The following is a 17,329-nucleotide window of genomic DNA, read 5'->3' as shown; positions in this document are numbered from 1 at the left end:
CCCTAAACCAAAGCCTAGGCTGCTATCCTGTACCCACTTACCTGCAAGTAAGCCCCATTAAACACAAAGAGCAGGCATATATACCATTGTGCTGTAAACTATACAGTACATTCTTAATGAGTCTCTGGTTTTTAGCTCCTGCAAAGCAGAAATCATGCCCAAGCCTCTTCGCAAAGTTTTCCCATTTGCCTTATTTAATATTCACCCATACTTACTGTGTAGCAGCATTTGCAGAAAATAATTTCTAGGCACTACCTGAACTCAAGTGAACCCAGCCCAGGAAGGATTCATCCTGGTTGCTAGAGAAAAAAGAAGGGCAAACTATGGAGTTAACAAGGACTTAGAAAAAAAGACAGAAGCACGAAAAGTGCACAAAAGGGGAGGAGAAAACAACAGCCAATTAATCGTACCACTCAGGTGAGTTATCGCACTGGCTTCCCAAAGTCACAAGAACATCAGAAGAGCCTTGCTGGATCAGATCAAAGGCTCATCTAGTCCAACAGCTTGTTCTCACATCAGCATCAAGAATACTATGGGCTGTTCCAGCAACATTGCCATATTTTTTTAACAGCACTGCAGAAAACTGATGTTCTGGTGCAGCCTTTCAGACAGACATGGTAGCGTCATACTCCTTTTCATTTTTAAAGTTTTGTTGTCAATCCGACAATTGCATTAAGGATCCAAGTAACTTTGTATGCATGCCATTTAACAGAGACCATGCTGTTTGATATCAGGTGATGTTAAAAGTCATTTCTTCTTTTATAAATAAGATTTTCACAACCATTGACAGGATTATTTAAAATACTTTAAAGTATTTATCTCCTCTCTCTTAGTATTTTTAATATATTTTGCTGCAAGATATAATAAACCCACCTGATGCCATTGGTGGACATGCCAGAACAATAAAAAAGTCAAAATAATTTGGTTGAAGAATTTGGCTCAGTGCTTTTGGGGTGTACATCAATGAGTTCTCAGTGTGTGTGTATGTGTACGTGTGTGTCCTGTGCAATGTTTTCATGGACCAACCTTAACACTTTTGTTGTGACATACATCAAAGAAAATAAATGATGCCACTATTTGCTTTTCCTCTCAAAGTGTAAATGTTCATACATCTCTATAGGAACAGATGGCATTGTCCCTTTCTGGTTTTTATTGTTCCGCAAATACCCCTCTGCCAACTTGTAGAATTGCTTGTTTGTGACTCTGCAGTGATTGCTCTGGAAGAAGAATAATGAGGAAGCAGCAGATACACTATAAATTATATGGATCCATTTGAAATCTACCTATCAGTATGTTGAAGGCAGGATTCAAATGCAAAACTTCCGTAAGAATCATATTTCCACAGACTGCAGGAATTTATCAATAAACACTTAATAAAAATAACAGTCATATAACTAATGAGTCAACCCATGTAGTTATAATTAGAACTGGCAGAATCCTAGGGAAACAGATTTGCAGATCATTAGAACAGCTAAAAAAATTGCCATAGTTTGCAATGAAACTTATTGCAACATTAAGAACATAATGGTTTGTGGTAGGGATATGGAGTGAAAGGAGGGAGGTTGTGTTGTGGAAGTGAGCTGGATGGAAAAGGATGGTGCTGGAGCCAGTGTGGTGGATGTCCACCGGACTGGGGCCAAGTGTGTCCCCGGAGAGGCAGGGGACTCCCACCGGCCTGGTGGTGACTTCCACACCGTGGGGCTTCTACGGGTCAAACCAGGCCGTGGGGCCCAGACGGCCTCCATGTCGTGCAGCGATAAGCTGGCATGCTGGCACGTCCTTGGCTGCCAGGGTGCTCTCCTGATGCATCTCCTCCAGCAGCCCATCTGCTTGTCGGCCGTGGTCGTGGGCCGTTGTCCCTACAGCAAGGAGGCCCTGCAGAGGGCCATTGTTGCAAGGTGTCGGCCTGTCTTGGGTTTGCCAGACGGTTTCCGGGCTCAAGAGGTGGAAACCCTGCAGTCCCAGCTGCTCTTCGTCCACAGCCGCAAAGCAGTTGAGGCCAGCCATGCTCTGGGTCAAGGGAAGGTGGTGCCGTGCGGTGCAGCTATCAGCTGGAGTGCTGTTCCGGAGCACCCACTAGATGTCATTTCACATGGCTTCAAGCAGGGGACAACCAAGAAAGCAATTGGGAGCCCAAAGTCCAGGTCTTGGATCTGCAAGGTGGTACTCTTCCAGGCATTCCTGAAGCTGGTGAGAAGCATCCCACAAGAGAGTCTGCCAGAAACTCTCAGAGCGAAGAGATTACAGACTTACTGGGAATACAAGGAAGGTGCTGCCAGTTACCAAGAAGCCTGGAAGGTCCTGCGCAGCCAGACCTTGAGCTCCTGGGTGAGGAACAGTCGCAGTTACCTGCACTTCGTGTGAGAGAGGGCGGAGCTGTGCCGACACCTGGCTCAGGTCAGGAGCAAGACTGCCTTGCCTGGGAGGGTCACACATTACTGGTCCTGCTGTGAGTATCAGGGAAAGAGCTGCTGTGCCAGCAGCAACAGCTGTGGGTTTACTGGCGAGATGAGAACTTTCGGCTTTTGGAACGTCTCTTGACACCACCAAGGCTCAGATACACGGCCACCCGTCACATCTTCACCAAATGGCTTGCCAAAACTCTAGGTGGCAAGTATCTAGAGCTGTTTGGGGCCTTCTCCCAGGCATTTTAATCATTTAACACTATAACATCTCATTTTTAACATTTTAATATTTTTGGCATTTTAGTATGCTAGTTTTTTAACATTTTAGTATTTTTGCGTGTTTGAATTCTCTAATATGTGGTTTTAATTATATATTGATGTCTTATTCTGTTGTGAACCGCCCAGAGAGCTTCGGCTATGGGGCGGTATAGAAATTTAATTAATAAATAAATAAATAAATAAACATAAGAACATAAGAAGAGCCTGCTGGATCAGGCTAGTGGCCCATCTAGTCCAGCATCCTGTTCTCACAGTGGCCAACCAGGTTCCTGGGGGAAGCCTGCAAGCAGGACCCGAGTGCAAGAACACTCTCCCCTCCTGAGGCTTCCAGCAACTGGTTTTCAGAAGCATGCTGCCTCTGACTAGGGTGGCAGAGCACAGCCATCATGGCTAGTAGCCATTGATAGCCCTGTCCTCCATGAATTTGTCTAATCTTCTTTTAAAGCCGTCCAAGCTGGTGGCCATTACTGCATCTTGTGGGAGCAAATTCCATAGTTTAACTATGCGCTGAGTAAAGAAGTACTTCCTTTTGTCTGTCCTGAATCTTCCAACATTCAGCTTCTTTGAATGTCCACGAGTTCTAGTATTATGAGAGAGGGAGAAGAACTTTTCTCTATCCACTTTCTCAATGCCATGCATAATTTTATACACTTCTATCATGTCTCCTCTGACCCGCCTTTTCTCTAAACTAAAAAGCCCAAATGCTGCAACCTTTCCTCGTAAGGGAGTCGCTCCATCCCCTTGATCATTCTGGTTGCCCTCTTCTGAACCTTTTCCAACTCTATAATATCCTTTTTGAGATGAGGCGACCAGAACTGTACACAGTATTCCAAATGCGGCCGCACCATAGATTTATACAATGGCATTATGATATCGGCTGTTTTATTTTCAATACCTTTCCTAATTATCGCTAGCATGGAATTTGCCTTTTTCACAGCTGCCGCACACTGGGTCGACATTTTCATCGTGCTGTCCACTACAACCCCGAGGTTTCTCTCTTGGTCGGTCACCGCCAGTTCAGACCCCATGAGCGTATATGTGAAATTCAGATTTTTTGCTCCAATATGCATAATTTTACACTTGTTTATATTGAATTGCATTTGCCATTTTTCTGCCCATTCACTCAGTTTGGAGAGGTCTTTTTGGAGCTCTTCGCAATCCCTCTTTGTTTTAACAACCCTGAACAATTTAGTGTCATCAGCAAACTTGGGCACTTCACTGCTCACTCCTAATTCTAGGTCATTAATGAACAAGTTGAAAAGTACAGGTCCCAATACCGATCCTTGAGGGACTCCACTTTCTACAGCCCTCCATTGGAAGAACTGTCCGTTTATTCCTACTCTCTGCTTTCTGCTTCTTAACCAATTTCTTATCCACAAGAGGTCCTCTCCTCTTATTCGATGACTGCTAAGCTTCCTCAGAAGCCTTTGGTACCTTGTCAAACGCTTTTTGAAAGTCTAAGTACACTATGTCCACTGGATCACCTCTATCTATATGCTTGTTGACACTCTCAAAGAATTATAATAGGTTACTGAGACAGGACTTTCCCTTGCAGAAGCCATGCTGGCTCTGCTTCAGCAAGGCTTGTTCTGTTGGCATGAGGCCTAGTAGTTTTCCATCAAGTCTGAAAGTTAAGAGGAGTTATGTCTTTGCACTGTCTGGGAACGGACAGTGAAGGCCGTTGTCATGGTAACCATCAAGATATAGACTGGGAAAGTTCTAACAGAGTCTGTGAGATGTGTTCATTCTGCACCATGCCTCTGAACTGAGAGGCTGTCTTACTTTTGCTTTTGAAGAGAAATGTGCTGTAGAGCTGGGGGGGGGGAAACTGCTGAAAAGCCTTAATGTCTTAATAAAGACTCTTAACATGCTCTAATGCTCTGAAGAAGTTTCTTGCTCAACTTAACTCCAACGTAATGTATGCTGTTTCACGCAACAACGCACACATGCCAACAGGGGTTATGGGCCCAGATCCACAGCGCATTACACGGGAGTAAGTTGCTGGTCTGAACGGCAGACGGAGTTCCAGAGAGGGCAGCTTGATTGATTGAACCAGACGGAGGTGAGCAACATGGCTGTAAACCTGTCTGGGGGAGGCTTGCCGACGGAACAGCTTAATGAAAGGAATTATGGCAGCTGGAAGCCAAGGATGCGGGCTTTGCTGATAAAAGAGGATTTATGGGAAGTGATTAAAGAAAAACCCCCGGCGGTACTGACCGCAGCCTGGAAGCATCGAGACCAGAGGGCGCAGGCGTTTATAATCTTGGCTCTATCGGATTCTCAACTGATGTGTGTGAGAGATGAGCCGTCGGCTAAACAGATGTGGGACGCGTTGCAGGATTTGTCCCAGGAATGGCAGCGGAGGCAGAAGGCGCAGAGAGCCGAGCTGATGGAAGCTGTCAGAAGCAAGGAGGAGAAAAATGCCGAACCGGAGCAGGCTGTCGAAAGCAGACAGGAAAACAAGCGGGAGCAGCAGCGGCTGAAGTCTTGTTTTGCCTGTGGGGCTCGTGGGCATCTCCGTAAAGATTGTCCAGTCAAGCGAAACTCCAGGGACGGAGGCTTGAAGCAAGGCAGTGTGAACTTTGTTTGTAAACAGAACTCTCAAGATTTACGACCTGTGAACTGGTTGCTTGACAGCGGAGCAAGCCATATATTAATCAATGACAGACATTTGTTTTACGTTTCAGAAGAAGTGAAAGACTTTGTTTTACTTGCTGATGGATCGCGTAAGAACGTTGAAGCCCGTGGTCTGGTGAGATTTGATAAACTTGGGATAATGTCAGATTGTTTGTTTGTTCCGGAATTGGCTCATAACATATTGTCAGTCAGCAAACTGGTGAGTTGTAATTATTCAATTTTGTTCCACAAAGATCAATGTTTTGTAATGAGGGGAGATCAAGTGTGTTTGCAGGGAAGCCTGAATGATTCACAGTATGTAATAAAGAGCAGTCAAGCAGGGTGTGCTGTGTTAAATGCTGAGGCACAGGTACATCAGGGCTGCGTCCATGAATGGCATCAAAGGCTGGGGCATGCAAACCTTGACACGATTAAGAAAACCCCTTTGCACAGTGAAAACATGCGTTTAAGAGACTGTGGACAGATAATGGATTGTGATTCTTGTAATCAAGCTAAAATGACTATTGCACCAATAAACCGGGAGGCTGAGAGAACCACAACAGCTCCCTACCAGCTAGTTCATGTTGATTTATCAGGGCCAATAAATGCTTCACGAGGAGGTGCGAAATTCTTCATGGTACTGGTAGATGATTTTTCAAGATTTTGTCATGTTTTTCTGTTAAAGCATAAAAGTGAAGCTGAGCAGAAGCTGAAACTGTTCATTAAGAGAATCGAAACTCAACATGACGTCACTGTGAAAGCGATTCACTCAGATCAAGGTGGGGAATTTACGAGTAAAGCATTGAGTGACTTTCTGGAGAGTAAGGGAATAAACCAGAATTTCACTGCTCCATTTAGCCCGTTTTCCAATGGAACTGCTGAGAGAAAAAATAGGGTGCTTGGGGAAGCAATGAGAGCCATGCTGATGGATTGCAGTTTAGGGAATTCTTTCTGGGCAGAAGCAATTCTTTATGTGAATTACATTCACAACAGGGTGTTACACAGTGCTATTGGAATGTCTCCTTATGAGAAACTTACTGGCAGAAAGCCTAAAATAGAACACATTCAAAAATTCGGGGCAAGGTGCTGGATCCACATTCCACAGGGAAAAAGGAGGGGCAAGCTTGCGCCCAGAGCACAGCAAGGTTTTGTTTTGGGATTTCAGAATGCATATTTCAGAGTTTGGTGTCCAGAAACACAGCAGTTAATTCTGAGCAGAAGCATTAAAGTCTCAGAAAAGCCTTGGGATCAAAGGCAGACAGTTATTCTTACAGGAACAGATGACACACGAACACGAACACAATCACAGACATTTAAGCTAGATCAAGGCATTAAAGTGGAAGGCACACAAATACCTCTCAGAGATGCTTTAACTGAGCTCATTTGTGGGAAACGCAGATCGAAGAAACGAAAAGCTGAGGAAATGGAAGCTCCTGCGCAGGTTGTGCCAAGCACAAGCACAAATGGGGGGGCAGAGAGAGCCGAAGCTCTGGTTCCTTTAAGACGCTCTACGAGAGCGAATTTAGGCAAACTGCCTGAAAGATTTACTGTGGGATTAATAACAAGTCCTGGAATTAATAAAGTTGTAGAAATGGATCCTGAGACACTTTATTTGACATGTGTTGAACCAAAGTTTGAGTGAATAAAGTTTTGAACTGTACTGAGATGTAATTTTGAACTGTATTGAACTGAAAATGTATGATGCAATGTACTGAAATGTATTGCAAGAGGTATTGTAAAAATGTATTACTGTATGACTATGTAATGTTGAGATTTCTTTGTAATTGACAGACATGATGAGAAAAAGGGGGGCTTGTTGGCATGAGGCCTAGTAGTATTCCATCAAGTCTGAAAGTTAAGAGGAGTTATGTCTTTGCACTGTCTGGGAATGGACAGTGAAGGCCATTGTCATGGTAACCATCAAGATATAGACTGGGAAAGTTCTAACAGAGTCTGTGAGTTGTGTTCATTCTGCACCATGCCTCTGAACTGAGAGGCTGTCTTACTTTTGCTTTTGAAGAGAAATGTGCTGTAGAGCTAGAGGGGGGGGAAACTGCTGAAAAGCCTTAATGTCTTAATAAAGACTCTTAACATGCTCTAATGCTCTGAAGAAGTTTCTTGCTCAACTTAACTCCAACGTAATGTATCCTGTTTCACGCAACAACGCACACACGCCAACATGTTCTTCTATGTGCTTAGTTAATCTAGCTTTAATAATACTTTCTACCAGTTTTCCAGGGACAGAAGTTAAGCTAACTGGCCTGTAATTTCCGGGATCCCCTCTGGATCCCTTTTTGAAGATTGGCGTTACATTTGCCACTTTCCAGTCCTCAGGCACGGAGGAGGACCCAAGGGACAAGTTACATATTTTAGTTAGCAGATCAGCAATTTCACATTTGAGTTCTTTGAGAACTCTCGGGTGGATGCCATCCGGGCCTGGTGATTTGTCAGTTTTTATATTGTCCATTAAGCTTAGAACTTCCTCTCTCGTTACCACTATTTGTCTCAGTTCCTCAGAATCCCTTCCTGCAAATGTTAGTTCAGGTTCAGGGATCTGCCCTATATCTTCCACTGTGAAGACAGATGCAAAGAATTCATTTAGCTTCTCTGCAATCTCCTTATCGTTCTTTAGTACACCTTTGACTCCCTTATCATCCAAGGGTCCAATCGTCTCCCTAGATGGTCTCCTGCTTTGAATGTATTTATAGAATTTTTTGCTGTTGGTTTTTATGTTCTTAGCAATGTGCTCCTCAAATTCTTTTTTAGAATTTATTGTCTTCTTGCATTTCTTTTGCCAGAGTTTGTGTTCTTTTTTATTTTCTTCATTTGGACAAGACTTCAACAAAGACTTCAACAAAGACTTGCAACAAATCACTCAAGCAGTTCAAGTTCTAACGGCTTTTTGAAAGGTCAATCCTAGTGAGGTTTCTTCTCTCCCACCCACCCCAATCTTCATTGCATAGTGAGTCTTTCAATTTGTCCTGGAAGATAACACAACATACAGTGTGTCTTCCAACACAGTCTTTTTATTTGCATATCTACCACAAAATGCATCTATGGTCTCCAAGCTGCTCTTGTAACAAGTTTCAAATGCTTGGTTTGCAATCCTACATCACTCTCTGTCCTGATTCACAGAAGTGTGAAGTAGTAAAGCATAACCAGGGGGATCATTACCGGGTCAATGCTCCTTCACTCAAAAATACTTTTCACTTGCAAGTTAGAGGAGGCTTGACCAAGTTGAATTTTGTCCTCCCTGATTTTCTGTTTGGCAGGACTTTGTGTGTGTGGACTGTTAGGAGATGCTATTCCCCTCATAGATCTGCAATTCCCAGAGTGGTTCCCACTTCCTGAACAATTCTGGGAACTGCAGCTCTATGAGAGGAATAGGGGTCTCCTAACAACCCTCAGCACTCTTAACAAACTACAGTTCCCAGGATTCTTTGAGGGGCATGGTAGAACACTACTTCAAATGTATAGTGCAGATGAGGCCTTATGGTTGTATTTAACTAACTTTACTCTGAATAGCCCAATTGAAATGAACAGCCATAACTAAATTAGATCTATTAATTTTAATGGGTCTACTCTGAGTAAACTTTAGTTGAATACAACCCTTAAGAAACATGCTTGAGGTATATAATCTAGACACATACCACTAAGGAATAAGCTTGTTGAGCATATCTTCAGCTCTCCATTTCATATGATGGTGCATTTCACATGGTGCATTTGGGTGGTTTTGTCCCTAGCCAGTTCTCAGGGTGAGCAGGCAGCGTGGGCGGTGACAAAACAATGGCACCTCTGAGCATTGTTCTCATGCCAATTTCTTGCACTAGAACACAAGCATGTGTCTATCCCACAGAAACAAATAAAAAGCTTTTCCTGACCAATCCCATTGGAGTCCACTTGACCTAATCCCACTTTGGTGGGAGCATTTTTTCAATCAAAATTAGGCAACTGCAGATGTCAAAAATTGATTCATACTTGAGTTGCATTTGCAGGCACTCTAGAAATACCTATAGCAGAAATATGTCAAGAAACCAAACCATAGGGGAGACGAGGCTGAGGGTATTTGCAGGTTTGCTGGCTTCACTGCACCTCCACCTCTGTTTTTGGAACATGGAGACACATGACGGCAGGCAAACTGTGCCCCTTCTTACTCCAAAACCTTAGAAGTTGCAGCTCCAGTGTGCTTTACCTTGAAGTCAACTTCACACATACTTCAAAACTGATTGACCATCAACCCCGTTGCCACTTCAGGTGTATCCAATGAAACACTTTGCTGTAGGCTCAGGCAGACACAGTGATTGGCCCAGCGCTTTGCTGTGGGTAGTCCTAATAATTCAGTGGTGATCACTAGTGACCGGGTAAGATTGTCTCCCAAGATAAGGTCTTTAACAGTGCGTACGTGACTGGGGAGGCCAATCCTAGATCCACACAGCCTCCCACAATGAGGATGTAGATTTCCAGATGGAAGACAGTTGCAATGAGGATTTACTTGACATGCCTTTTGCTTAACTCGTTTGTCCCTTTCGCCCTGTACTCATGCTTCTTCAAAGTCCATAGTACCTTTGATAATAGCTGACCTCCAATTGGGATGCTCATGGGCAAAACTTCCCAGTTCTCAATGCCCATGTTACTTTTTTTAGATTATCTTTAAGAACATCTTAAACCTCTTTTGCTGTCCACCAATATTCCATTTTCCATCCTTAAGTTGGGAGTAAAGTAGCTGCTTTGGAAGGTAATCAGTCATTTGGATAACATGGTGGTCCAGCAAAGTTGATGTTGAAGGATCATTGTTTCAACACTGGTGGTCTTCACTTCTTCCAAAATGCTAACATTAATCCGTGTATCTTCCCAAGTAATTTGCAGAATTTTCCAGAGGCAGCATGGGTGGAATATTTCAAGAAGCTGGGCGTGGCATTTATAAATTGGTCCATGTTTCACAGGCGTATGGTAAGGTCGGTAGCACAATGGCTTTGTAAATAAGCATTTTGGTCTCCCTGCAAATATCCTGATTCCCGATCCTCAAACACTCTATGCTTCATTTGGGAGAATGCAGCACTCGCAGAGCTCAGCTGATGTTGAATTTCAGCGTTGATGTCAGCTAGAGAGATGGCTGCCACGATAAGAAAAATGATCAACATTCTCCAGCGTCACACCATTAAGCTGGATTGATGGTGCTATAGAGGGACTAGTTCACACCTGCTGATGAAGCACTTTGGGTTTTTTATATTAAGCGAGAGCCCAAGCTTTCCATATGTTTCTGGAAAGACATTTAGTATAGCTTGAAGATCTTTCTCTGAATGTGCAGAGACTACGTTATCATCAGCACACTGAAGTTCTATGACAGAGGTTGTAATTACCTTACTTTTTGCTTTCAGCCTACTGAGATTAAAAAGCTTTCCATCTGTTCGATATATATGATTTCCACACATCAGCAGTGGGGAGGAAAGATGTGTCCAGCTGTGGACAGAGTTGTTTCAAAATGCAGCCAGACAAAATGGCCTGGCTGCTTTTGAAGCAACTAATATGTCCGCAGCCTAAGACATAATTACTTATCTAGAGAAGAAGCACCAGCAGATGTAAGAAACCCAAACAGTTGCATGTTTCTCTCTGTGGCCCCAGCTTTAGGTGGAACTTCGGCTTCCTCTTGAATAGGCAAAGATGCTGGTTGACTATTTTGCTTTAACCAAGGGATGAGGAACCCATGATCCTCCAGATGTTGTTGGATTTCAGCTCTCATCAGGTCCAGTCAGTGTGGCCAAAGGTCAGGGATTATGTGCTGACTTTACTGTAAAATTGCCTGTATGTGATTAGAGTGAGTGCAAAGCTTCCAGGACTGGTCAAATGGGTGATACCAGCCAATCAGCAATGTGAATGCATGGCAATATTTCCTAAACAGGTGAAATCATCTGGAGGGCCCCAAGTTCCCCATCCCAGTTTTAAGCTTATATTTCTTCAGTTGTGCTTCATTACAGCAGTAGTTCTTGGGAGGTCAATGAACATTTTACATTTTATATTTATATGATGAATATAGATTGCACACACCACTCATTTGAAGGACACATGCATGTAAAATTCAGTGTGCACCCCTTCAAGTACCTTGAAGCAGAGCCCTGGCAAAAGAGTTTCTATGTATTTTAAAGGGATATTCAATGAATTTTACACACAGGTACTCCACAGTATTTTGTATTCACATATCCACAGAAGAACACAAAACTGTGGACACACAGGCCTGCTGAGGTTTGAGTTCTGCAGCCTTGCAGCTGGTGGGCACTCCCCCCCCCGGATGAAGGATAGGCAAGAGAAATGGCGGCAAGCTGTACCAGGGAAGTGATAACCTTTTACCTAGGGTTGCCAGGTTCAGGGCCTAAGACTGATCCTGTATCTTTAGGAGAAGAGAAAGTCAGCCAAATGCAGATGTTCTTGCAACACTGTAATGGGAAAAACCACAAGGTGGAATTCTCCACGAGCTCTCTCTGCTCCACGAGCTAGAGGGAGCCCCAGTTGACGAAGCGTCAAGGCCCCAGCTGACAAAGTGTCAAGGCGAGTTAAGCAGCAGAGCAAAAAGAGGGTAAGTAGCTCCCATTTATTCCGTTATTTAATTGAAGTAAAACAGCTCAGACCAATAACTAATAAGGGCAGCCCAAGGTCACCCTGAGCTAGGAGCCAAATCCTGAAAGAACCTATATCTTAGGAGACAGATCCTAGGAGAAGGAAGCGTATAGAAAGCTAGTTTTCAACACCACCCTAGCAGGAAAGCTTCAGGGGACACTGTAAACAAGGCTAAATTCCAGTCGGAGAGAAGGGGGAAAAGGAAACTCCACCGATACATACAGGGAGAGAGTCAGCTCAGTCCTTGCTAAAAAGAGCAGCTTCAGCCTTCCTGAAACACAACCACAAGCTCTGTTTCCCTAGGTTAAAGAAAGGTCAGGCTGTTCTAGGTGGGAAAACAACAAACACAAAAGACTTGCCTGGAAGGCGCAGCCCCTTGCTGAGATTAAAAGCAGCCAAAAGCTTAAACAGCCCCGCCCCTCGCTCAGGAAGGAAGCCTGAGAGAATACTAAAGAGTTAAGCCCCAGCTGATAGCCATCAGCCTCAAGTAACACATCATTGGCTGGCAGCAGTAGCTGAGAGGAACCAGCCACACATATAAAGTCAGAGCACCCTAGCGAGGGAGCCTGCTCCACGAGCTAGAGGGAGCCCCAGCTGACGAAGCGTCAAGGCGAGTTAAGCAGCAGAACGAGGAGGCCAGGGCCCCCCACTCTGCCCATCTGTTCCCTGACCTCAACTAAACCGCAGTCTCCAACCCATTGACGTAATAAACCTTAAACAAAACTATGCAGGTAAGAAGGCAGCAGGGGTGTGGGGGCTTTCCAGTGTTTTGCACTGCCTGCAGCATGTACGACTATCTGCCTGTTGGACAGAAGTCGTGGGTATGCTCTCGGTGCAATGAGCTCCTGGCTCTCCGGGAACGACTTCATTTCCTTGAGGCCAAGGTGGCGGACCTGGAAAAGCTGAGAGAGGCAGAGAGGTGTGTGGAGGAGGCCTTCAGGGACGTTATAGCTGTGTCCCACTCCAACGATGATAGCTCTCCTGCTATCATGGACAACGATGGTCTCGGGGAAGGAGAGCATCCAGCTGAGGAAGAGGGAAACGATCCCTTAGAAGGGACCCATTCCTTGGGGGATGAGCAGCTATCCTCTCGTGCCAAGGATATATCTCCAGGGGGTGGAGGGATCCTTGTAGTGGGTGATTCGATCATTAGGAACATAGACAGTGGGGTGTGTGATGGGCGTGTAGACCGCAAGGTGTTTTGCCTGCCTGGTGCGAAGGTTGCGGATATCGCCCATCGTTTAGATAGTTTGGTAGACAGTGCTGGGAAGGAGTCAGTGGTCGTGGTGCACGTTGGCACCAACGACATGGGGAAATGCAGCCGTGAGGTCCTGGAAGCAAAATTTAGGTTGCTAGGTAGGATGCTGAAAGCCAGGACCTCCAAGGTGGCTTTCTCTGAAATGCTACCGGTTCCACGCGCAGGACCAGCCAGACAGGCCCAGCTTCGCAGTCTCAATGCGTGGATGAGACGATGGTGTCGGGTGGAAGGGTTTGGATTTGTTAGGCGCTGGGGAACATTTTGGGACAAGCCGGGCCTGTACAAAAGGGACGGGCTCCACTTGAACCAGAATGGAACCAGACTGCTGGCACTTAAAATTAAAAAGGTGGCAGAGCAGCTTTTAAACTGACTGAGGGGGAAAACCCGACAGGAGCTGAGAAAGGTCCGGTTCGGAATAAACCTCCCCCCTGGGATAAAAACCAAAGAAATGATGAAATTTTAAAAGGGGTAGGCCTAGAAGTAGGCATTGTGAGAGCAGGGGCACAGGATATCAATTCAGATGGGCAAAATTACCACAGGCCTAACCACAAGTGTCAAAGACACTTGAAGAGAGACACTGCTTACAAGTGCCTGTATGCTAATGCTAGGAGCCTGCAAACCAAGATGGGAGAACTGGAGTGCTTGGTCTTAGAGGAGAGCATCGATACAGTGAGCATAATGGAGACCTGGTGGAATGGAGAAAACCAGTGGGATACGGTTATCCCTGGATATAAAGTATACCGGAAGGACAGGGAAGGACGTATTGGTGGCGGAGTCGCTCTATACGTGAAAGAAGGCATTGAATCCAGCAAGCTCGAAACCCCAAAAGAGGCAGACTCCTCCACAGAATCATTGTGGGTGGTGATACCATGCCCCAGGAGGGACTTAATACTGGGAATGATCTATCGTCCCCCTGATCAAAATGCTCAGGGAGACCTTGAGATGAGATATGAAATTGAGGAAGCATCCAAACTAGGAAATGTGGTAGTAATGGGTGACTTCAACTACCCGGACATAGACTGGCTGCATATGTGTTCCAGTCATGACAAAGAAGCAAAGTTTCTAGATATTCTAAATGACTATTCCCTAGACCAGTTGGTCATGGAACCGACCAGAGGGACGGCAACCCTAGACTTAATCCTCAGTGGGGACTGGGACCTGGTGCAAGATGTAAGTGTTGTTGAACCGATTGGGAGCAGTGACCACAGTGCTATTAAATTAAACATACATGTAACTGGCCAATTGCCAAGAAAATCCAACACGGTCACATTTGACTTCAAAAGAGGAAACTTCACAAAAATGAGGGGATTGATAAAAAGAAAGCTGAAAAACAAAGTCCAGAGGGTCACATCACTCGAAAATGCTTGGAAGTTGTTTAAAAACACTATATTAGAAGCTCAACTGGAGTGCATACCGCAGATCAGAAAAGGTACCGCCAGGGCCAAGAAGATGCCGGCATGGTTAACGAGCAAAGTCAAGGAAGCTCTTAGAGGCAAAAAGTCTTCCTTCAAAAAATGGAAGTCTTGTCCAAATGAAGAAAATAAAAAAGAACACAAACTCTGGCAAAAGAAATGCAAGAAGACAATAAGGGATGCTAAAAAAGAATTTGAGGAGCACATTGCTAAGAACATAAAAACCAACAACAAAAAATTCTATAAATACATTCAAAGCAGGAGACCATCTAGGGAGACGATTGGACCCTTGGATGATAAGGGAGTCAAAGGTGTACTAAAGAACGATAAGGAGATTGCAGAGAAGCTAAATGAATTCTTTGCATCTGTCTTCACAGTGGAAGATATAGGGCAGATCCCTGAACCTGAACTAACGTTTGCAGGAAGGGATTCTGAGGAACTGAGACAAATAGTGGTAACGAGAGAGGAAGTTCTAAGCTTAATGGACAATATAAAAACTGACAAATCACCGGGCCCGGATGGCATCCACCCGAGAGTTCTCAAAGAACTCAAAGGTGAAATTGCTGATCTGCTAACTAAAATATGTAACTTGTCCCTTGGGTCCTCCTCCGTGCCTGAGGACTGGAAAGTGGCAAATGTAATGCCAATCTTCAAAAAGGGATCCAGAGGGGATCCCAGAAATTACAGGCCAGTTAGCTTAACTTCTGTCCCTGGAAAACTGGTAGAAAGTATTATTAAAGCTAGATTAACTAAGCACATAGAAGAACAAGCCTTGCTGAAGCAGAGCCAGCATGGCTTCTGCAAGGGAAAGTCCTGTCTCAATAACCTATTAGAATTCTTTGAGAGTGTCAACAAGCATATAGATAGAGGTGATCCAGTGGACATAGTGTACTTAGACTTTCAAAAAGCGTTTGACAAGGTACCTCACCAAAGGCTTCTGAGGAAGCTTAGCAGTCATGGAATAAGAGGAGAGGTCCTCTTGTGGATAAGGAATTGGTTAAGAAGCAGAAAGCAGAGAGTAGGAATAAACGGACAGTTCTCCCAATGGAGGGCTGTAGAAAGTGGAGTCCCTCAAGGATCGGTATTGGGACCTGTACTTTTCAACTTGTTCATTAATGACCTAGAATTAGCAGTGAGCAGTGAAGTGCCCAAGTTTGCTGATGACACTAAATTGTTCAGGGTTGTTAATACAAAAAGGGATTGCGAAGAGCTCCAAAAAGACCTCTCCAAACTGAGTGAATGGGCATAAAAATGGCAAATGCAATTCAATATAAACAAGTGTAAAATTATGCATATTGGAGAAAAAAATCTGAACTTCACATATACGCTCATGGGGTCTGAACTGGCGGTGACCGACCAGGAGAGAGACCTCGGGGTTGTAGTGGATAGCACGATGAAAATGTCGACCCAGTGTGCGGCAGCTGTGAAAAAGGCAAATTCCATGCTAGCAATAATTAGGAAAGGTATTGAAAATAAAACAGTCGATATCATAATGCTGTTGTATAAATCTATGGTGCGGCCGCATTTGGAATACTGTGTACAGTTCTGGTTGCCTCATCTCAAAAAGGATATTATAGAGTTGGAAAAGGTTCAGAAGAGGGCAACCAGAATGATCAAGGGGATGGAGCGACTCCCTTACGAGGAAAGGTTGCAGCATTTGGGGCTTTTTAGTTTAGAGAAAAGGCGGGTCAGAGGAGACATGATAGAAGTGTATAAAATTATGCATGGCATTGAGAAAGTGGATAGAGAAAAGTTTTTCTCCCTCTCTCATAATACTAGAACTCGTGGACATTCAAAGAAGCTGAATGTTGGAAGATTCAGGACAGACAAAAGGAAGTACTTCTTTACTCAGCGCATAGTTAAACTATGGAATTTGCTCCCACAAGATGCAGTAATGGCCACCAGCTCGGACGGCTTTAAAAGAAGATTAGACAAATTCATGGAGGACAGGGCTATCAATGGCTACTAGCCATGATGGCTGTGCTCTGCCACCCTAGTCAGAGGCAGCATGCTTCTGGAAACCAGTTGCCGGAAGCCTCAGGAGGGGAGAGTGTCCTTGCACTTGGGTCCTGCTTGTGGGCTTCCCCCAGGCACCTGGTTGGCCACTGTGAGAACAGGATGCTGGACTAGATGGGCCACTGGCCTGATCCAGCAGGCTCTTCTTATGTTCTTATGTTCCCTTTGCCCTGCACAACTTTTAAAGATATAGAAGACCTCTTGGTTGCCAGGCCTGGCCTCCCTACTGCTGAGAATGTTTGCTTTTTTATTTGTACCCTGGTCATTGCTATTGATGTTGAAACTGCTCTTCTGTCATCTGCTGCTGCCTTGGTGCCATGTTCCTCCTTGGTTATGGCTTCTTTTGCATTCATGGAGTGCTCCTTGCCAATCAGGAATCATATAGTGATGATATTATGGAGCCAGACAAGTATGTGCTGACATTATTGAGGACAAATAAAGCTGATGTAGAGTAAGGGCAAAGCTTCCAGGACTGCAATCATGAGTGATGCTAGCTAATCAGTAACAGGAATGCATGGCAATACTTCTTAAACAGGTGCAAACTTTTCATCTGTTTCACAAAAATCTCTGAAAAATCACTGGATGCAGGGTCTGGTTTTAATTCTAATATGTCTGTGAAGATGGGTTCATCCCTAACTAGCATCCTTACCTGTGAAATATCCTTGTGCAAATATTGAAAACAGGATCCATTTTGCTATGCGTCATCACTCTCGTCCATCACAATGAATTAC

At 44.4% G+C, this 17,329-nt stretch overlaps 1 protein-coding gene across 1 annotated transcript; it reads left to right on the top strand.

The window, feature by feature from the left end:
- Window positions 1–1,584: 1,584 nt before the first annotated feature.
- Window positions 1,585–2,364, top strand: LOC133389651 (tRNA-specific adenosine deaminase 1-like). The gene has a single exon (XM_061637686.1). The coding sequence runs from the start codon at window positions 1,585–1,587 to the stop codon at window positions 2,362–2,364; it is 780 nt and encodes a 259-aa protein (XP_061493670.1).
- The last annotated feature ends 14,965 nt before the right edge of the window (window positions 2,365–17,329 follow it).

The sequence above is a fragment of the Rhineura floridana genome, chromosome 7 (genome assembly GCF_030035675.1).
Source record: "Rhineura floridana isolate rRhiFlo1 chromosome 7, rRhiFlo1.hap2, whole genome shotgun sequence".
NCBI classification, from domain to species: Eukaryota; Metazoa; Chordata; class Lepidosauria; order Squamata; family Rhineuridae; genus Rhineura; species Rhineura floridana.
Note: the sequence above shows the minus strand (reverse complement) of the source record. Positions and strands in the feature narration are given on the sequence as shown.

Coding starts and splice junctions, on each gene's coding strand:
- LOC133389651 (XM_061637686.1), top strand. CDS start 1,585: ATGGAAAAGGATGGTGCTGGAGCCAGTGTGGTGGATGTCCACCGGACT.